The sequence below is a fragment of the Parathielavia appendiculata genome, assembly GCF_033297405.1.
Source record: "Parathielavia appendiculata strain CBS 731.68 unplaced genomic scaffold N657scaffold_2, whole genome shotgun sequence".
Lineage (NCBI taxonomy): Eukaryota > Fungi > Ascomycota > Sordariomycetes > Sordariales > Chaetomiaceae > Parathielavia > Parathielavia appendiculata.
Window position 1 is genome coordinate 530,174 of NW_026944221.1, and position 20,163 is coordinate 550,336.

Genomic DNA, 20,163 nt, shown 5'->3' on the forward strand with positions numbered 1-20,163 from the left:
TACGTAACCCGGCAGCGTGACCTTTCCCGAACCCCAGTTGCCCGAAACGGGCGCCCTCTTCCGCATGTGATTGCCCTCAAACCGTGTACAACGATTGGCTGGCAGCTTCACGCACGTGAAAGTCACCGCCCAAAACTCAACAACGTCACGAGGACATAAACAGCGGTAAACGGGCTGGAAATCTAATTTAGATCCAGATCACTGGAATGTCTGTCCGAAAAGAACAGGGGCCGACCGGTCCAGCAGCTGCGTCCAGGTATCGATATCGCCAACTTGAAGGGTGAAGGAGACCTACATCCCTAAAAGAGTCCCGTCGTACTAAACTCCACAGCCTCCTGTTCGGTGACACACCCGGGGTGAGAATCGTCGTGCGATTCCGATTTCTCCCTTCCGCTGGTGTTCTTGACATCACAGTGCCGGTGTATGGATACGCGAAACTGTTACACGTACAGCCCTTGGTCACGTCGGCAACCCCTCCCGGCCCTCAATGACAGCTGCCGATCCCCCGATATCCGCCGATTCGGGTCTTCTTGGCAACCGACTCGGGACCATGATCCGACGATGGCCGAGTACAGCCCCCTCAGCGACGCATGTTTGGTCACGGCGAACGCGATTCAGAGGCCTCCAACTTGTGCAATCTTCGACCTTCGCCTTCATGTGAGACGTTTTCCGAAACCAAATGTCCTGTCTGACTCCAGGCCGAGAAGATCCGCGAGGTGCGCTGTCGGTCGAAAGTAAATTCCCGAGACGGACACACAAAGATGGAGGAAATGAGCCAGTATGGAAGTTGATGAATTCTCACCTCTCAGGGTGCTTGAAGCCTCTGATCGTGCCATATCTCAAGGGCATCTGCAACCCCAGTCTAACACAGATTGTCCGCAGAACTGCCCGCTTTGGCAACCCGCGCCCAGACGGGAGAGCCCGCACTCATCCGCCTCACCCGGATCCAAGACAACAACCCCCGTCTCAAACTCAGCGGCTGTGTGGCTGACGATCTACCAAACAGCAACAGGAACAATACCCTAGACGTTTCACGTATTGCATTGTACATCATTGACTACCGTAAGGGGCAGCCTTCGGCTGGACACAGTCGCTAAGAGTCACTTCACTTCAGAATGTTCAGCATGGTCTCTGCTCCCGGCCATGAATACGCCTGGCCAGATCAGAACGGCAGAGTTGTCTTGTGGTGACCACCTTATCCGTAGTCCAAGCTCTTTCTGGTTTACAGCGCCTCGCCCACGTAAGGTAGTAGTACAGGTTAGTCCCGGTCCATCTGGCTCCGTGTGCTCTAATTCCCTTCCCTTGTCCGTTGTTATCCATCGTCTGGCCCAAGAACATCCGCCTTTCCCCTTTTACGAATCCCGATCTACCCACTGCAACGAGACAACAAGACGCCCTCCCTGTGTCACAACGAACCACAATCCGGAATACCCCATCGGCCATGCTGGCAGAATCAATAGGAATGGAAGTGACTTGTACAGAACGCGCAAGATCTTCGAAAGATCCTACCTGGCCTACGGTACGTTAACATGGGTACCTTATGGTATATCATACTAGTACCGTGGCTCCTTCAGTTCTACGCTCTAAGAGACTCGAACACTCCACCTGACTCGCTTGAATCTTTTCATGCACTGGCAATGACGAGGATCGACCGTCGACGGCACTCAGGGTGGGTTCTGCCGAGGACAATGCCGGCGTGGTATGACATTGGAGTGAGACAACTCACAATGCCCGCCAAAAAGCTTGTTTGCTTGTCACGTTACACTGAGAAGTAGATGGATCAGCGGTCTTGTGCTAGGTCCACGGCGGTTGTGTCGCAGAGGATGGCTCAGTTTGTGGCGCTCTGCACGCATTTTTTTTGATGCGGTTTGTGGATGTTGATTTATGCGTCGGTAGTACTAGGCCATTGCCAGCATAGCCGTTTCGGTTCAATGAGTTCAGGGCACAGGGCCAGCTCACCATGTCGGCTATCCTTTATATCTCTTTGTTCCTGTTAGAGTCCATATATGGACGGACGTAAGAAATGACAGAATTGTGTAGTGGAATAGATAATCTTGAGAGCTCAGCCGTGGTTATAGCCCCAGGTCCAAATGCAAGTCTATGATATAGCAGTGCTTACGGAGTTCCACAGCTCTTCACAGCTACGGCAGTCAGAGAAGCCGGGAAGTCAGATCAACTTAACCACTACATTCTCGTATTCACCGTCATAACGATACTCCATCTTCTCTTGAGCTTTGTTGCGGTGAGTTCAGCTATCTTAAGTACACTGTCTGCCCATCTCATGGAAACTTGAGACTCGGCCTGCCGCTTCCCACGGAACCCAATCAAGACTATTTGCTAATGCTACTATTACCGCCTTACTAACGGAGTTCGTCAGGCACTGTACGCACTTGATTTCTTCAGTTGGGATAAACCCCAGCAAGAAGTCTCCATCATCACACTTGTCCTGGTAGTGGGAATGACATACTGCTTTGTCGGATACCTGGTCTGGTTCGTTTCCGCCTACATATGTAGGCGGCGGAAACAGATGAAGAAAGGGCGAAACAAATCACGTCAAGGAGCCGGTTGTCAGTCGAGCAAAGCCAGGATCCCAAGACTCAGACATAGGGACAGACTCGGATGATTGATACGTTGAGCCTTGACAACATTGGACAAGCCTTGTCCAAACCCTTCCACCACCTGGAAATCTCGAGGCCTGTGGACATGCTGAGCTTGCGCATCCATCACAGTCGCAACACTGGCACCAATTGCACACAGGACCGGTTTCCTACACAGAATTCGAGAGCGGTCTAGGGATGGAATTGGCTCCACAGGTATATGGGGCAGAGAATGATGCGGCAGGCTGAAAGGGCACTCACAGTTCAACAGATTTCTTCCCCCATTGTAAGTAACACGCATAAAAATTAGTTCTGCTGTCAAGTCTATCGCCCCTCTAAACGCATCCCACCGCATTTAACGCAAGTCTGAATGTCACCATAACTGAACCACCACGCTTCTCTACTCAGCTCACTACCTCCCTCTTCCTCACCCTAACCGGCAACCCCCCTTCCATAGGCAACGTCAGACTCGTCTGACTCCTCCTGCCCTCCATCGGCCCTTCCCACGCCTTCTCCAATTCAAACCCCCATACCACAGCCGGAATCACTTGCGCGGCAATCGCCTCCGCCATCTTACGACCCAAGCACGCCCGTGCTCCGCCGTAGAAAACAGGGAACTCGGCCGAGCTCTTGCCCAGCGCAAACTTCACTTTCCCCTTCCCCTGCCCTTCCTCACCATCCTTCTTCACCTCCCCGTTACCAAGACTGGTACTGCTGTCCGTATCATCCGGAACAACAAACCGTTCGGGCCTGAAGTCGTCGGCGTCCTCGCCCCAGGTGAGTTTTGATCGCTGCATCGCCCACAGACACCATACCAGGACTGCGCCCTTGGGCAAGAAGGTGCCGTCAGGAAGGGTGGTCGGCGCCTGGCACTGGCGGATCTCGAAGGGGATGGGCGGGTACAGGCGGAGGGACTCGTAGAAGACAGCGGTTGTGTAGGGGAGGGAGGCCGGGGTGAAGAGTGTTAAGTCGAGGTCGGCGTCGGTGGGGTTGGCTGCTGATGGGGAGGGCGGGGATGATGGTGGTGGCGGTGGATGGGAGGGGTCTTGTCGTTGTTCTTGGGAAAGCAGGAGGCTGGCGACTTCGGCGCGGATTTTGGATACAGCTTCTGGGTGTTGGAGGAGAAGGTAAAAGGTCCAGGTTAGCGCTTGGCCGGTTGTGTCTCGGCCGGCGGAAAGGTAGGTGAGGGCGGCGTCGGCCACGTGTTGTTCGTTGCCCAGTGCTTTAAGGAGGGATTGGATGAGGCTGCCCGAGATCTGGTCCAGTTTGCTGTCTTTGGCGAGAGGGCCGTCGGTCCCGTCCTTTGATCGTTGTTCCCCGCGGTCCTGGACGGCTCTAGCCACAATGCGTCTGCCAAACTCCTTGACGATGGAGACGGATCTGCGGAATTCGCAGCCGACGAACAGCTCGGTGATGGGCCATAGTGGGTTCTGGAAGCGTTCAGCGGTGGCACCGGAGGCGAAGTCGAAGGACTTGGAGAAATCGTCGTTGGCGTGCATTTCCATCTGGATGTGGTCAGGAAGGGAACACAAACAGCTTTAATCGTTAGGCTTTCTCACATTGTAGGCCATCTTGCCCATGAGTTTGGTGGTGATTTCGTGAAGGACATGCTGCAAGTCAACCGCCCCTCCGCCAAGGCTGGTTTTCAACTCCTCAACGCTCTCAGATAGATACTGGGGGAGGGCCACCTCAGTCAGGACTCGAAGGTTGGCTGTGTTGAGGAAAGCCGAGCCAGCCTTCCGCTGCAGCTTCCAGAAGTCTCCATCCGCATTGATGATACCATTTCCTGCTCAGGTCAGACGGGTGACATGAACCAAGGCTAAGATCCCTGCCTACCAAATAAATCCCACGACCGCTTCTTCACAAACTCGCCTTTAGTGAACAGACCCTCATTCTTGAAGACGAAGTCGAGGTTTTGCGGACTGTGGATGAGCACTCCTGGCGGCAGCGTTGGCACACTCAGGGCCACCGTCTCATAGCCGAACTGGCGCTGGCATTTATCGAACCAGCTGAGGAGGTCCCATCGGGACTGTAGGAACTTGATGCCGTTGCCGACCAAGGGGAGGGTGTCGGGGGGTTTTCTGGTTAATGTTAGCGGGGAAGCGAGAGAGGGAGGAGTTCCGATTCACACCTCAGTGGTTCCCCATTCCGTCGGATGGCTCTCCTGGGTCCTGAAACAGCGCGGATGAGAATGGTGAGAACAGCCGCAATGGCAATGTAGTTTCCGTACTCCACGACAAGTCCCATGTCGTCAGCTGTGGAAGGTGTGCCAAGGAGACGGTAAGAGAAGCATTCAGGTCTTTATAAATGCGGCCAGTGTGAATTCAGAGACTCGGAACAGGGAAGGGTGATGCAAGGATGGTTAGGCGAGCCAATGGCTATCCCTGGTGAAGATTTACCTGGGCCAGGGGATATGGACTTGGACGTGCCGGACGGGCTTGAACTGGATCCAGCAGCGCCTGAATTTTCAAGTTTCAGAAACAAACTTCCAATGTTCACCCAAAGTTAGTGAAGTGAGGACTGCAGGCCGCACTTCAACTGAATGACAGCTACCACGATTCTGAACCTGCTTGGGCGACCGCAGCTTTTGTGGGACTTGCAGCGTCCCTTCCAGGGGCTGATAAGTATTGGTTCCGCAACTTAGCGCCAAGCTGCACTAAAAACGGGATGTTGTCATGTCCCAACCTCTTTAAATCCTGATCTCATGACAAAAAATCACATGCAACCTGCACCCGCTACACAAACACACAACAAGCAGCTGCCGTAAACCTTGGTGTTGTACGGAGTATCAGCTTTCTGGCGCCATCTCGCTTGGTATTACATATACCGAGACACCAGCAATCCAATTGACATTCACGTCGTTGACACTCAGCTCCGTGTGAACCGGGTTCCGATCACAGATTGACTCGGTCAAAGGTGCAAGACCAACAATGGCGCCTCGAATACCACGGATGGGCGTCTTTGAGATAGCAGATTTTCCTTGGTACAGTACCCTGATTGAGACCAGTCAAAGTATAACGGTATCTTCTGACTCTGTGGTGACGCAACCCATCCAGGTTCCCCAATTTCCTCCGAGCCTACGTTCAAGCAGGTCTCACCGCAGCCTGGACAACTCCCGTATTGATTCCCTCCTCATCACTAGTACCCGGTATAAACCAGACTCACTCACACAGCCCCTAGATCCCCCTCCTCCAAACCTCCACCCCAGCCGAGCTCGTCGCCCGCCTCCTGCGCACCCACCTCTCCAGTGACCTCGACTCGTACACCTTCATCGACTTTTGCGCCGGCGGCGGCGGCCCAACCCCGTCCATCGAGCGCCACCTCAACCGCACCATCTGCCATGGAAAAGACATTCCTGAAACAGAACCCGTCCAGTTCGTCCTCACAGACCTGCATCCCCACACCGACCTCTGGGCCAAAGCGGCGTCTCAGTCCCCTTACCTGTCTTACGTCCCGGGGCCAGTCGACGCGGCGAATGCTCCGCGGGATTTGCTGACCAAGTACCGTACTGGTACTGGTACAAGCACAGGTTCAGCCCACGGGCAGGGCCAGGGTGGCAAGGGGAAGAAGGTGTTTCGATTGTTTAACCTTGCCTTTCACCACTTTGATGACGGGCTGGCGAGACGGATACTGAGGGATACCGTTGAGGGCGGGGGTGATGGGCTCGGGTAAGTCTTTCTTTCGACACTCTCCCGTTCCACACCCATCCGATGATTTTATGTGAGGGTGGAAGTGCTGACAGGTCGCAGGATCTTTGAGCTGCAGGATCGCGGGGTGGCCGGGTTCCTGGCGTGCTGTCTGTTTGGCCTGGGAACGATAGTCATGGCCCCTTACTACGCTTTTTTGTGGGGGGCTCCGATGGCGCTGTTTTGGACCTATGTCCTGCCCGTCCTTCCGTTTGTGCTGGTCTTTGATGGGTGGATGTCGTGCCTGAGGACTCGGACGCCGGACGAGGTCGAGGTGTTGCTGCGCACATGTGGCGCCGACGAGGCGGAAATCGCCAAGTGGGAGGTCAGGAGTGGGAGTGACATATTCTTGTGGCCGGTAGGAAGCGTGAATTGGGTGATTTGCCTCAAACGGTAGGAGGGGTGGCTGAGAGCAGGCCGGGTGGGAGAGAGGGTTTAGGGGGTTTATTGTAGATGCCAAAATGCCCATGCTTTCAATGGTGCTATATATCGTAACCCAGAATTCGAGTCCCATGATCAAGCGGTTGTTTGCGCTCCGACAGCTTTTCCTCATCCAAACAGTCCCGCGCAACAAAACCGTCTGGGGTATCAAGCTTGTTCCGCCACCCACACCGGAAAGAACCACGCTTCACTTCTTGGACATCATCAACCTGAGAAACTCGTCTTCGTCTACCCCACCCTTGCCCGACGCATCAAACTCCTCAATCATGGCCGCGATGTCGGCGTCGGGTATGTTGTTGCCGACCTGCTTGCTGACCTTGCGCAGGTCGTCCTGCGTGATCATGCCCTTGCCGTCGGTGTCGAACAGGCGGAAGGCGCGGCGCAGCTCCTCGCGCGGGTCCCGCGCCCGGACTAGCGTGCCGGCGATGGCCTGCGTCGTCGGCAGGTTAAACAGGCGGTACACGGGCGCGCACTCCTGGTCGTGCGGCCAGTTGGCGGGCTTCTGGCCGTGCCGGATCAGCAGGTCGTACGTCTGCGACTTGGGCAGCTCGAAGCCGAGCGCGCGGAGGACGAAGCGGAATTCTTCGTAGGAGAGGAGACCGTCTTTGTTGGAGTCGAAGAGGTCAAACTGTGGAGGGTAAGGTCAGGGAGCTGCGCGGAGGAGGCGGAGGTATGCAGCAGGACTAGGCGGACATACGGCTTCGTTAATACGTGTTTTTTGTTCGTCGGATAGTTTATTAAAGTCTTCCCTTGCCGGGATGGTATATTGTATTGCGCGGCTCGTGGATGCCATTGTATGTAGGGGTATTGCAATTGGCGCCCGAGGCGCAGACGCTCCGACGAGCTGGAGGCGGTCGGCAATGCGGTGCGATTAAGGATTAAGGGGCGGGTTACCAAAATAAACAGACCAAAACAACACTTGGCAGTGAAGCGGTATCGCTGTTCGAGGTGCTATTCGTAGAGAGGATCGCAGCAAGATCGATAGGTATGGAGCTGTACGTCGCCGTTGTGCATGGTCGAGGGTCGACAGTGGCTGGTCGCGGTATACTGAGCCCCTCCGCCTGCCGAGCTCCAAAATCCGACATTGAAAGACCAAACCGCGTTGCATCTTTTACACAGTACAGCACTTTACGCGTCTGCTTCCGGCGGGCCAAGCGGGACCACCAGCTAGTGGGGCCCGTTCCCGACGGGACCCACTGAATTTTGAAGGGCGAGCAGATCCAATTGAGGTGATCTTTTCCCATCAACGAAGCTCCAAGTCACCACCATCCAGCGACAACCCCCTGACTCACCCTAAGTGTTGCGACACACCCAGGCAATACCAGCACACCGGTCAAAACCCCGCAGTCCATCATGCCGAAACGCAAACGGGACGAGTCTGTCGATGCCCTCTTTTTCCGCTATCGCACCGACCTCTTCCACGCCCTGAAAACCGCCAAGGGCTTCGAACGCCAGCGCCAGTCCAAGCGCCTGCATGACCCCGCGACGGACGCCGACAAGCGGGCGCGCATCGAGAACGAGGTGGTCGTCCTCAAGTCACTCGACCTGCACCAGACCGCCCACGCCCACCTCTGTTCGTCGCTGCTCAAGATTAAGGCCGTGGCTGAGTCGGACAGGCTGCCCAACGAGATCAAGGCTAGTGTTCCTAAGCCGGATCTGACGGACGAGGAGAAGGCGCTGTTGCATAATGTCACCAGCTCGTTGTTTAACCGGGCTGAGGTGAGAGGGGTGGTGGAGAAGGCGGTGGAGGCCGTGTGTAGAGCGCTAGGGGTGCCGGTGCCGGAGAAGAGGGGGAAGGTGAAGAAGGACAAGGAGGCGAAAGAGGGCGGGAAGAAGGCGGGGAAGGGTGATAAGGTGAAGGATGGGGCGGAGGGTGGAACTGACGTAGGGAAGCGTGGCGGGGTCGAAGCTGGAAGGGACGGTGGAAAAGAGAAGGAAAAGAAAAAGATTTGGGAAAAGGTCGATCATATCGACCAAGCTGTGGGCGGAGAAGTTGCTGACGAAGAAGAGAAGGCTATTTCCCAACTTGACCAGCTGTTGGGACTAGACTCCGGCGAGGAGAAGGACGAGGACGAAGAAGTAGTCTTGATCAAGGGCAGGACTAGGAAACCAACACGCGCTGAGTTGGACCCAATGGAAATCACAACCGATGAGGAGGGGGATGATGAAGACGACGACGAGGACTTAGATCCGATGGAGATTACCGATGAGGAGGAAGGGGCCGGCAGCAGCGAAGCCGAATTCAACGGTTTCAGTGACCCAGACGAAGAGGCCCAGCAGAGCTCGGCCAGCGACGACGAGGATGCCTCCGATGCGGAGGGTTCTGCTTCTTCCGTCTCCCGTTCGCCACCAGCAAAAAGAGTCGCAACCTCCAAAAAGACGACGGGGGGCCTCAAACCCACAGATTCTACCTTCTTGCCGTCACTTATGGGCGGCTATATCTCTGGATCGGAGTCGGCATCGGACGTCGATGTCGCTCCCCAATCACGCAAGAATCGCCGAGGACAGAGGGCGCGGCAGGCGATCTGGGAAAAGAAGTATGGGAATAAGGCAAAGCACCTGCAGAAGCCTGCCAATGGCCGCGATGCAGGATGGGACCTTAAGCGTGGTGCAGTCGACGGGGACTCAAAGCCATGGAAACGCGGTATCCGTAACCCCTTACTGGACAAATCGAGGGGTTCAGGGGCGAACGAAACGGAGCTCGGTCCACCCAAGAAAGAACCGCCGCCGAGGAAGCGGGATGACGCTGGCCCGCTTCATCCCAGTTGGGAGGCGAAGAGGCTGGCCAAGGCGAAGCAACAGACAGCTGCATTTCAAGGGAAAAAGATCACGTTTGACTGAGGTAGCGAGTAAAATCAGCGATATTTCGACGGGCCTATGCCGCTAGCCTATGGTTTGGCCCAAAGTTACCTAACGACGCCCGTACTCCTTGCCATGAGATCATCGGTATCTCCGAGTGAACGCCTGTCCCTAAACGCCCATAAGATTTGATCGATGCAGTAATAAGGATGTCCGCAAAACTCGGCCGATAGGTGTAAGCACTGCTGAATAAAGCTGCAACCATAACCGGCAAAACGCAAGACCAGTCCTCGATCAAATCCCGCAAACGACCCGAAAAAGGGCCCCCTTTCACATCCCCAGACACGACCGCTTCGGCGAACTGCCATTCGATCTGCCGCCCCAACTGTGCTTGGACCCTCCACCAACACCACCCGGCCCTTTCTCGTCCTCGTCGTCTGAATCTGAATCCGATTCAAGGTCATCATCTTCGTCAGAATTCTCGGATTCCAGGTCTTGAAACACCTGCAAGCGAAATACCTCCCCAGCGACGGGCACTAGCATGGCTACCACGTGCGCTGCCATTCCTACGCCCCGCATTATCCTCACCTCAACTCCTCTCCGTCCGTGTCAGAACTCAGATCCATGTCGATGTCACCGCCAGAGACATCGTCGCCGAGAAGGCTATCCGCGGCTTGGAAAGTTCTGTTTTCACCGTTCCCAGCGCCGTCTCCGGGTCCATGTACGGATCCGCCCCTGTCGACGGCGCCGTCGTCGTCGTCGTCACCCGTAGGGTCCACGGTGTTTTCAACGTCACCCGTGAGGTCGACTACCTCCCTGGGCTGTGCGTTTGCATTTGCGGTTGGAGTTGCGTCTGCATTATCTCCTCCCTGAAACTCAGGGTTTAGGTTGGTGTCCACCGCGTCCCGGTACCCGTATCCGCGCCTGGTGTGCCCTGGTTTGGCGTGGGTCGGGGTGAATTGCGCGGGAGAATGGACGGGCCGGGCGTGACGAAGAGGCTGTTTGCAGTTGACTCTCATCTGTCTCTCGGTGTTGCGTCCTGCTGGTCATTGATTTCTGCGCGAGGCTTGGTCCGGTTCTGCCCTTCAGGTTTAGGTTCGGGATTGGGTTGCGCGGCCCGGGGCTGACGAACATGCCGCTTGTTGTGAACTCCCTTCTTGCGCTTGGTTTGGGTGTCTGCCTTGGTCTGGGGGTCTGAGGCACACGTCCCGGGCCGGGGCTCACGAAGAGGCCGCTAGCGGTTGATTCCCTTCGCGCGCGGGTGCCTGGGCCTGGGGTGCGGTTTGCGGGTCTTTCGGGTATGGCGAACCGCGGGGTTGAATCACGTTTTGCAGGTGCGTTGCGGTTCTGAAAGTGTTGTTGGGGGTTCCGGTGAGCGTGCTTCCCGGTGGACTTGCGGAATGAGGCCGAGGGAGGGAGCGGGAGCGGTTGGAGACGGCGGGCCCGGAGGACTCATTGGAGCGGTGTCCGAGTTCGAGTCTGACTCCAAGTCCGAGGAGAAACCGTCTGAGTGTGCCGATATCTCGATGAGCTCGTCATCTGATGAGGAGGAGGAGGAGGAAGTATCACTGTTGGAGTTCCGCTCTGAATCTGAGGCAAAGACAGACAATTGGGACGAGAAGCCAGGGCTCTGGCGACGGCGCTGCAGAGACGAGGCAGATCCGGCAGACTCTCACGCCCGAATCCGACTCCGTGCCATCTGACTCATCTGAGCTCGACCATGCGTCTGAAGTCTCAAGAGTCAGACGACATATCGAGCACCGGCGACCTTGTGGTCACGCTCAGATACGAAGCCATATCCGCGTCGCGATTGAGCCTCTGAGCCGCAGGTCATCATACGAGCAGCGTCCATCGCTGTCGATGAAAATGCTCTTGACCAGCTTCCAGTCATCATCGCTGGGCTTCCATTTACGGTCATCACCAGCAGGCAACAGCGGCTCCAGGTTCTCGAGCTCCGAGTGTTCCTGTCGCTTGGGCGGTTTCGGCAAGGTGCCTTTGTTGGTCACATCCTCAAGAAAGTTTCAATCGGCGACAGAGACCCGAACGCTTCGCCTGGCCTCCAAGGCCTTGTTAAAATCGTAGAAGCGAACCCACTGCATCCCACGAAGCTGGCAGATGTAGTCCACGCCCTGGACACTTCGCAGGGACCGAGTCATGCGCTGATTTGGCTGCCCGGCCGTTTTGGCTGCCAGCAAGCGCTTGGCCGCCTTGTTCTCATACCCGCTTCGAACATACATCTTCCCAGACTCGTTGATGTGGATGACGAGCGTCTTCAGTCGGTACACGTCGGCCAGCCACGATAGTGGATAACTGCGCCGTGAAAAGGGGTACTTTCCCCGTTCGTCAGCCGGCGCGGTCAGGTATAGATGACCTTGAAGCAGCAGCTCCATGTGCTGGATGCGAGAAAGCCTCGCCAGCCCAATGCCTTTAAAGAACCGTCCGAACTCGCAAGCTGGAGAAGGCGAACGTGTTGAGGCCGTAGAAGATGTGGACGCCGATGAAATAGAATCCCTTGCACACGGTGAGGATTCCGAGTACTTCATTGGGATCCTTGCCGTCGTTGGAGATGCTGCACTCTCTCTTGCCCCAAAAGAAGAGATTCTCGAGGCCGCTGCCATGCTCCCCAAGCTCCTCGGCGCTGGGGGAACGCCTCGGGATGCACGAACGGGTCAAGCCGTGAGATGCAGTGGATCAGGCCGTCCTCCTTCAGAATGAAGGTCAAAACCTTCGGTTGGGCCTCCCACGGCAGCTGCTGAAACTTGAATGGGCTTTCGTCTGGTTGTGAGGAGACACCGTTCTGGGCGACACGACTTTCTGAGGGGCGAGGGCAGCGCCGTCTTCATCAGAATCAGATTCGGAGTTCGAACTTGAATCGTCTTGTGCCCTTCGAGAAAGGGCATCCAATTTGAGGTCCGGATGAACGACCTCTTTGCGGACGCTCATGTTTTTCTTATTTGCAACACTGACGGTAGATCTTGGCGTATTTCTGCATGACAGCATGGTTGTTGCGCAGGTGAGCTCGGAGCACATCCGGCCAAGCCTACGAGCGTGTCAGTCTGGGATTTTGTTGAGAAATAAACAGATCAAGTATCGCGTACCCGCTCGTGGTGCTTGCCGACTCCAGCCCGCCTCTCTAGGAGCCGTTGGATCTCATCTCTGAGCGCTCTCTTTCCATTCTCAAGCCTGTTGATCTCGGGTGTTCTGGCCTGAATTTGTCCTCGGAGACTCCGTCTCTCTTCTTCACGCCGATCGACCTCGGCCCCCAGCAACCTTTCGCGCCGTTGGCATTGCGGGTTGACGCAGGAAAGAGCCCCCCAACGGGAGCAATTCTAGCAGCTCCCGGTACTGCACAATCATTGCCGTCATCGTCCATTGTATGCCACTTAGCGTACGAGGTTGGGAGAGCGGAATGGCATGGACTGGAGAGATCGGATCCCGATTGGAATGAGGAGGAGCAACGAGTGCTGTTGGTTTGGGTAGCTGAGTTCCGGGAAGAGAAGAGAATGCAGATATTGACCGAGGATTCAAAAAAGAGATTGAAGACCAACTGGAACCCTGGTAGCAACGATTGTTGTCGACTCAAGTGGAAAGGGTTCAAGGCAGAGAAGAGAATGCAGAGCTTGTTGGAAGGGTGAAGAAAAAAGAATGAAGGCTGGAGAGCGTCATTAACGTTAATTGAGGCGTGCTTGGCCAATTTCCGGCGAGCTCAAGGACGGAAGTTTGGTTATGTCGTGAAAGCCAAGCAGTCGAGAGGATGGTTCATTGGAAGTTGCTTGGTTACCCGCAGGCTTGGAGAGGCAGAAAAGCAAAACATCTGGCTGTCTTGGAGCCTCCGGAAAGCAATGGTTTGTTGAAAGAATCCCTCAATTGCGATGGAACGGCGTTGGAAAGTGTGGAAGTATGCAAGTGGGCGAAGTGATCCGGTTGAGAAGGATGGTGGCGTGTTGGAAGAAGGGCCCAAGGTGCCTGCACCTTTCGCCGTGGTCTTGAAATCAAAATCTTCAGCGCGAGGAAGACGGAATTGTAAAAGGAGTACATGGAACGCCGGTGAAGATAGTCGTGGATAGATGGGAGAAGAAGCAATTCCAGGTTCCTGGGGATGAAATTGGATGCCCAGAGCAGCCCAGTCGATGGATTCTTCGATCTAATGTGGGCAGAGACGGGCGGACAAGATTGGCACTGCAAGGCGACGAGTCTCCGGAAGAAAGGTGGTTGATGGCCGAACGGGTCGAAGTCTGGGAGAGAGAACCTAGGGTACCTACGTTAGGTGTTCTCTGAGTCGTGGACTTATGGAGGTTTTAGGGGGTTTGACAAACTCAAACCACTCTCGTAAAATTAGCATTGCGACTGGACTGTGGAACTGGCATTCTTCAGCTTCCGGTGAACCGTGGCGTTAAGAACAGACGACAGAGACAAGAGAGCTTGTTCAAGTCGAATTCGTCGAATTAGTCGGGATGAAGCGCTCGGTGAAGCAGCGGCGATGATCAAGGTATAAACTTCACTGCTTCGGCAAAACTCTAGCGCTTCTTTGTGCTTTTCCTCCTTTGCAGAATTCCAGCACATTATATGGATACCTATGAGAGGAAATGGAGGATAAGGGTACAAGAGATGGAAACCAGTTAAGAGGAAAAGGGTCTCAGTGAAAAGACCACTCCTCTGCTATCTGCTATAGCCCACGCAGGCTGTAATGGTTGCGAGTGCCGACTTCTGGGCTTTCCGAAGAGATGGCAAGGGGGCACCATAGAGGAGGTGCTTGTCCCACAACTTATATCCCTCAAACATTCCGATCCAGGAAATAAGGTAGACAAAGCTTTGAATCACACGCGGTAGCATGGATACTTCAAGAGTAGGGCCCATCATGCATCAGAGACTCGGCCTGTGAGAAAGGGCAGATGCTTGAGCCAACGTCTCACCTTGGAGGGCCACAGGCCAGTGGCCATAGTGAGTGCGTCGGCCTCACGAGCACCCATATTCCCTTTGCTACGGATGAGCATCCCCGTTGTGTTGACCGTGGCGTTGCCTGACCTCGAACGGTCTTCTCGGTCGAGCTCGTCGACCTGACAATGCGCAAGGATAGTTTGAGCCTGAGATGGCCCGGGACCACAAGATCTTGAACTGGGTTGTTTTGGTCGCGACACCATTGCTGCTCCTGCTGCCGCAGTCATGCGTGGGCTGCTTTGTGCAGGCTACTTTGAGAAGTCGGCGACAGCGAGGCTATAGCTTGCTTAAACGCCTTCCAAGGACCGTATGTTCTCACCCCGGGTATGGGGTCCCCTTGAAGAGACCTGTTGTCAGGCTCTCACTCCCCTCAGCAGCATCAACATCGTCTACTCCAGTCCAGAACACCAAACAACATCCGAAACCAAAGGCCGTCTCCAACTTTTCCAAGGAAGACCCTTCAAACCACTCCGATCACCATGTGCGATTTCGAACACAAGATTTACGCCTGTGGCCACAGGTCGTTGTGCTACAACCGCGTAAAGGGAGCCAACTGCTGCGGCCGCTGCAAACGCCTCTTGTCGGACACCCAAGACATGTAGACCCAGAACCCGTTGAACATCTGCAGCGCTTGTGAAGGATACGCGGATCGGTATCTCGATTTCAGCTCCCACGGCTAGCCGCGCTCTTCAAAGGGTGGCGGCTTCAGCAGCTGGTCGAATCGCCATTAGGCGCTGCCGTCGGACCTAACTTGAAGGACGGCGAGCATAGCTCAGCTTTATCATCTATCCAGAATTCATTGGTGGGGTGCGTCTGCCGAGTCAGCAAAAGGTTGAGAAGGATAGGGGAACTCTTTTTTGGTTCGAGAGAGATCACTCCTTTTCACTCTTTTGTCGGCATGACGCTGGCCGTGGTGTCAAAGAGTGTCCGCTGGATAGCGTCTCTCCTGTCACTGGTTTTTTTTGTTAGTATGACGCTGGCCGTGCGGAAGTAGATAATTTCTATTGAAGCTGGGCAGTTGGCAGCCTGTTGGTCTCTGCAGTGTCGTGACTCGTGGCACTAAGCCATCACACTGAAAGCACCCTGCCACGTCCTAGGCAGCAGCAACATTAACAGCAACAGCAAGCCCTCTTGCCTCCCGCTCAACAACCTGGAAGTTCCATGATCCACGTCGCCTTTGGGATTCCAGGAGGCAGGGCTCGGCCGCGTCAAGTAGAGGGCGTCCAAGTAGAGGGCGCCCAAGTAGAGGGCGTCCGACTTGTTGAGCTTGACTTGAGGTTGGGCTATTGTAGTGACTGGTGACCTGGATAAGATATGCAGAAGTGTTTGGGAAGAAGCTGATCCTCGTTCATTTTATATTCGGCTCTCTCGAGGAGTCGGGACCCAGGGATTGATGGGACATCCCATGGAACTTAAATGGCTCGGATGAATGGTTACGGGCGGCCGGCTGCAGCCATTAGGGCAGCGAGCGATGCACGCTGTGCCAGCCAAGAAGGCCTTTGAGCTGCAAACAACTGCCCTCGTAGCACGCGTACTGGCCGGCACGTCCACAGGACCCGCTTCCACCAAGACTTCTGAGGTGGAAACAGCCGCAGTCAGCTCTCTGGTACGGAGTACCTAATCGATAGCTAGCCGGTAACCCCGCGCCCACCTCACCCCACAACCTCAGCTCCGAGCTCAGACAGCTCTACCAGCCGCAAGCATCTCCATATGCACCTCACGTCTTTGAGCCTCATCATCAGCGCCGGCAGCAGCACTATCTCACCATGTCGCGCACAATGCAGATGCCGCCGCCTCCGCCGCTTCTCTTAGCCAAGCGGGTGACGTCGTTCCTGCGCGCCAACCTCTCCCCGCAGATCCACTCGGCCATGCTCACAACACCGGCTGGCAGCCTGCTCGCCCACGCTAGCAGTTTACCGGCGAGCGCTCTCCGGCGCCAGGCTGCCGTCGCCGCCTCGCTCTGGGCCATTCAAGGGCCAGCGCGCACGGCACCGACCTCCTCGGGCGTCTCGCCCGGGGCAATACCCGCGGGGAGCACCGTCCGATCGAGAAAGAGCGGCACGCACTCCGCGCCGACCGTCACCGTCCAGCTCGACAGCGGCGCCGTCTTCGCCATCCGCCGCCTGCGTTGCGGCATGCTCTTCATCTGCATGGGCGGCAACGAGGCTGCCGGCCCGGCGCAAACAAAAACAACAACCATCCCAATAACCCCGCAACCACCACCAAACGACCCAACATCCACACCCGCACCCACCGCCGAACACCCCGCGACCGAACCACCCGCCCGTTCCCGCCCATCGACCCCACCACCCACCACCGCCCCACCAACCTCGCACCCAACAGCAGCAGCAACAGCAGCAGGAGCAACAGCAGGCGGCACACCAACGCCCAGCTCCCCAAGCGAAGCAGCCTCGATCCTGTCCACCCACACAACCCAGACAACGGGCGCCGCGTCCACCACGAGCACCGCCACACTCTCCGGGTCCAGCAGTAGTAGCGTGTCGCTGATGCGGCGGCACGTGGAAGAGCTTGCGCGGTGGCTTGACGAGCGGCTGGGCGGGTTGTACGTGCCCGAGGAAGGGATTGGTGTTGGTAATATCGGGGTGGGGAATGGGAATGCCGTTGGTGGTGGTGGTGGTGCGGGGAGTGGGGGTATGGGAGGAGGAGAAGGTAGGGGGTTAGAGGTGAGGTAGAGCATTGGGGTGGATGGATGAGTGGCCGGAGATGTTATCGCGTTAGACGGGAGAGAGATGAAAAAAGAGGGGGTAGAGCGAGCAAGACATTCGGTGGTGAGAGAAGATGGACTGAGTGAAGATGGAAATGTAAGGAGTTGGAAGATATCAGCGCAGGTTGAAGGAGGATGGGATAGATGATGACTGGAGTAGCAGTGACAGCAAACAGAGCGAGCAGATATTAATAGACCAGCAATCTTGGACTATCCGATGCTACGTCTTGCCATGCCGTTCGTGAAGCTGACAAGACAGGGCAAATAAGCTAAACTGTTGTTGGGAACAACCGTCCCAGAGAATCACCATATATCAATCCCAGCATGGCGAAACCCAAAACCATGAACCAAAAAAACGCCTGCCCTGAATGGATATCCATGATGATGATAATCCCGCCCAGTTCCAATCGCCGTTCCATGCAACCTGCCCCAACCCAAGAAAGCCTTTTTTCTATAGAAAATAGAAAAAAAAAAGACCACCGAGTACTAAACGCCCCGTCTGCAGAAATGGAACTCAATACCCCAGATCAAACCCTGCCCCATGCCGACCTCACTCAATGCTCAACCGCGTAATCCCATCATGCGTCTCCGCCATGCCCCGAAACCCAACCCTGACCTTCCCCCCGCCACCATGCGACGAGCCTCCATTCTCACTCCCCGCACCACCACTCCCGCTATTCCTTCCCCCCACGCTGTCCCCACCGACGCTCCCCGGCCGCGACGCCATGGACATGGACGACGCCGTGCTGCCCCACGGCGCCGAGTCGCGCTGCAGGGGCGACTGCATGACGGGCGAGTTGTTCACGCTCATGCCCGGGCTGACGGCACGGCGCTTGATGCTGACGGGGTTGAGGTCGTCGTCGCCGCGCCGGCGCTTGCTGTTGTTGATGCGCCGCGTGATCTCGGCGGCCGTCGGCGGGATCCCCATCCCCATTGGGCCTGCCGACGCGCCCTGCATGATGATGCCGGCCGGGTAATTGCTGTTGTGGGCCAGGTTTGGGTTCGTGAGGGCGGGAGGGGCCAAGGGTGTGCCGTCGCCTGAGCTGCTGGCTGTGGTCTGGGTGGCCCCACCGCCATCGCCGCCTCCGGGGATGGCGAAGGGGTTGCTTTGGCTTGCGCCGCCGTTGGAGCGGGCGGACGGCGAATCCATGCTGATGTCTTCCAGGCTCATGGCAGTGGATGACGCCCGGGCTAGATTGAGAGGTGGCGGGGGAGGGGTGACGCGCTGGGTGGCGCCGGTGCTGCTCGTCTCGGAAAAGGTGTCCCAAAAGACTTTGCCCTTGGAATTTTTCAGGGCTTGCTGCTTAAACGCGCCCGAGAGGCCCAGGGCGCTGGCGGTGGGGTCCATCATCATGACATCGTCGCTAATCTCTTCCATGCTGTCGTGGGTTGCGAGATTAGGGCTGGAGAGAGCCGTCGATGTTGCTGATTGCGGCGGCGGCTGCCTCGGTTCTAGATCCATGTCGCTTTCACGGACCTGCCGGACCACCTCGGCTTCGCGGCGGAACTCGGCTTCAATGGGAGCGCTCTCTTCGGCCAGGGCGGCGCGGATTCGTGCAAATCCTTTTGTTTTAGGCTGCGAGAGGATGAGTATGCGAGCACCAACACGTAGAAAGAGGATGACGTACAAGTAAGTTGCCTCGCCGCGTGACAGCTCGCCGGACAATGCTCGGCCGCAGCGGGCTGTCAAGGCCATCGGGCTGCCTGTGGTTGTCGTCGCTGTCGTTGCCTGATATGTGCAGCTGGTTGGCAGCCCAGCTGATGCTCTCGCGTCTATGGGATGACATGTCGTTTGACCCAACCAAATTGTTTGGCGGGGATCTTGACAAGACGCCCGGAGCTGAGCTCGCGAAAAATCCAATGCCTAAGGCCCCCCGCGGCTTTTTCTTAGGCTGTTTGCGCTGGCGTTGTAGTTGCTGGAAACTCGACAGGTTGTTGACCATGGGAGAACCGGGAATCCACGGCGCACCTCTAGCTGCTGCGCTGCCCGGCGTCGCGTTCTTCTGCACCAGCGGCGTGGTGACATAGGCTTCCTCCATATCCTCATCCATGTAGTCGTCATTGTCGGAGCTGGACGACAGGTCCGATATAGCATGATTGGTGCTTCCCACCGAGCTCGATATCTGCATTCGCTCCTGGCTGCCCATCATGGACCACAGCGACGTGGATGCCTGGTCGCCGGCACGGTATTCGGAAGCGTGGCGGCCAGGTATGTTCACCGCCCGGGAGCCAATGGTCGGCGAGCAGTCGGGCGAACCCTGATCGACAACGGTGGAATGATGGAGGCTGGTCGCAGCCCGAGAAAAGTCCATGCCCCGCGACCGGCGTGGCAGGATGTTTGTTGGCGTAGCATAGATGTGGTCGAGCTGCGGCGAGAGCGGGGCAGCCCTGGCATGGATGGCATGGCCGGACTGAAAGGCGGGCGACGCAGAGGCCGAGTCGCGGAGCGGCATGTGCAGCGCCAGGCCGCGATTACCAAAGCCTGCGCGGATGGGCGTCGATGGGAGTGAGTATGTGTGCTCGCGGTCCTTGTCCCGAATGGCAATGTCGTCCTTTGACTGGCGTCGACGCGCCTCGACAATGTGCGGCGACGGCGATAGCTTTGGCGTGCTCCCTCCGTCCGACAATGACCTTGATTTTGGCGCCGGCGATCCCGTATCTCCGGTTGGTAGACCGACGCCGCTAATCTCGTCCACTACGGCCTCCTCCCTCTCTACATCTGACAGTCGCGACAAGTCGTCCATAACGGCGTGAGAGGCGAACACGGCGCGTGTGGGCAATGATCAAGTACCGCGCCTCGACGCCAATTGGTGTTCAAGAGTTAATAGGCATTCGAATCGTAGGGATGATGGGTGACTAGGATGAAAAAGAATCCATAAGTCCGTCTGGCTTGAGAGGCGCATGTCCGGGGAAAGAAGATCTGCACATGCGCACCGGTTCGTTATGTATAATGATGCTGCCGAGTTGAAGTCGCACT

The 20,163-nt window shown here is 56.5% G+C and overlaps 9 protein-coding genes across 9 annotated transcripts; 4 read left to right on the top strand and 5 right to left on the bottom strand.

The window, feature by feature from the left end:
• Positions 1-309: 309 nt before the first annotated feature.
• Positions 310-1,044, top strand: N657DRAFT_640706 (uncharacterized protein). The gene has a single exon (XM_062792018.1). It carries the CDS (start codon positions 791-793, stop codon positions 989-991), a length of 201 nt encoding a protein of 66 aa, XP_062650612.1. The 5' UTR covers positions 310-790; the 3' UTR covers positions 992-1,044.
• Positions 1,045-2,891: 1,847 nt separating this feature from the next.
• On the bottom strand, positions 2,892-5,106 carry N657DRAFT_687238 (cytochrome P450). Its single transcript, XM_062796879.1, has 4 exons — positions 4,729-5,106; positions 4,434-4,678; positions 4,157-4,383; positions 2,892-4,102 (listed from the first exon to the last, which is right to left on the bottom strand). Exons 1-4 carry the CDS (start codon positions 4,842-4,844, stop codon positions 3,002-3,004), a joined length of 1,689 nt encoding a protein of 562 aa, XP_062650613.1. The 5' UTR covers positions 4,845-5,106; the 3' UTR covers positions 2,892-3,001.
• Positions 5,106-6,680, top strand: N657DRAFT_588540 (uncharacterized protein; the record flags this gene model as incomplete). Its single annotated transcript, XM_062789847.1, has 4 exons — positions 5,106-5,580; positions 5,654-5,714; positions 5,778-6,265; positions 6,347-6,680. Exons 1-4 carry the CDS (start codon positions 5,528-5,530, stop codon positions 6,678-6,680), a joined length of 936 nt encoding a protein of 311 aa, XP_062650614.1. The 5' UTR covers positions 5,106-5,527.
• Positions 6,441-7,578, bottom strand: N657DRAFT_588543 (EF-hand). The gene is made up of 2 exons (XM_062789848.1): positions 7,422-7,578; positions 6,441-7,352 (listed from the first exon to the last, which is right to left on the bottom strand). The coding sequence occupies exons 1-2, from the start codon at positions 7,515-7,517 to the stop codon at positions 6,912-6,914; spliced, it is 537 nt and encodes a 178-aa protein (XP_062650615.1). The 5' UTR covers positions 7,518-7,578; the 3' UTR covers positions 6,441-6,911.
• Positions 7,579-7,891: 313 nt separating this feature from the next.
• On the top strand, positions 7,892-9,565 carry N657DRAFT_610919 (Bud-site selection protein; the record flags this gene model as incomplete). Its single annotated transcript, XM_062790344.1, has 2 exons — positions 7,892-8,597; positions 8,655-9,565. The coding sequence occupies exons 1-2, from the start codon at positions 8,078-8,080 to the stop codon at positions 9,563-9,565; spliced, it is 1,431 nt and encodes a 476-aa protein (XP_062650616.1). The 5' UTR covers positions 7,892-8,077.
• A 383-nt stretch (positions 9,566-9,948) lies between these two features.
• N657DRAFT_177997 (uncharacterized protein) lies at positions 9,949-10,733 on the bottom strand. Its single transcript, XM_062786107.1, has one exon. It carries the CDS (start codon positions 10,540-10,542, stop codon positions 10,108-10,110), a length of 435 nt encoding a protein of 144 aa, XP_062650617.1. The 5' UTR covers positions 10,543-10,733; the 3' UTR covers positions 9,949-10,107.
• Positions 10,734-11,304: 571 nt separating this feature from the next.
• N657DRAFT_653248 (uncharacterized protein) lies at positions 11,305-12,466 on the bottom strand (the record flags this gene model as incomplete). Its single annotated transcript, XM_062794386.1, has 4 exons — positions 11,305-11,532; positions 11,563-11,916; positions 11,960-12,173; positions 12,249-12,466. 4 exons carry the CDS (start codon positions 12,464-12,466, stop codon positions 11,305-11,307), a joined length of 1,014 nt encoding a protein of 337 aa, XP_062650618.1.
• Positions 12,467-16,003: 3,537 nt separating this feature from the next.
• Positions 16,004-17,154, top strand: N657DRAFT_687243 (uncharacterized protein; the record flags this gene model as incomplete). Its single annotated transcript, XM_062796880.1, has 1 exon — positions 16,004-17,154. Exon 1 carries the CDS (start codon positions 16,228-16,230, stop codon positions 17,152-17,154), a length of 927 nt encoding a protein of 308 aa, XP_062650619.1. The 5' UTR covers positions 16,004-16,227.
• A 229-nt stretch (positions 17,155-17,383) lies between these two features.
• Positions 17,384-20,156, bottom strand: N657DRAFT_610923 (uncharacterized protein). Its single transcript, XM_062790345.1, has 2 exons — positions 18,815-20,156; positions 17,384-18,762 (listed from the first exon to the last, which is right to left on the bottom strand). The coding sequence occupies exons 1-2, from the start codon at positions 19,928-19,930 to the stop codon at positions 17,737-17,739; spliced, it is 2,142 nt and encodes a 713-aa protein (XP_062650620.1). The 5' UTR covers positions 19,931-20,156; the 3' UTR covers positions 17,384-17,736.
• Positions 20,157-20,163: the final 7 nt, after the last annotated feature.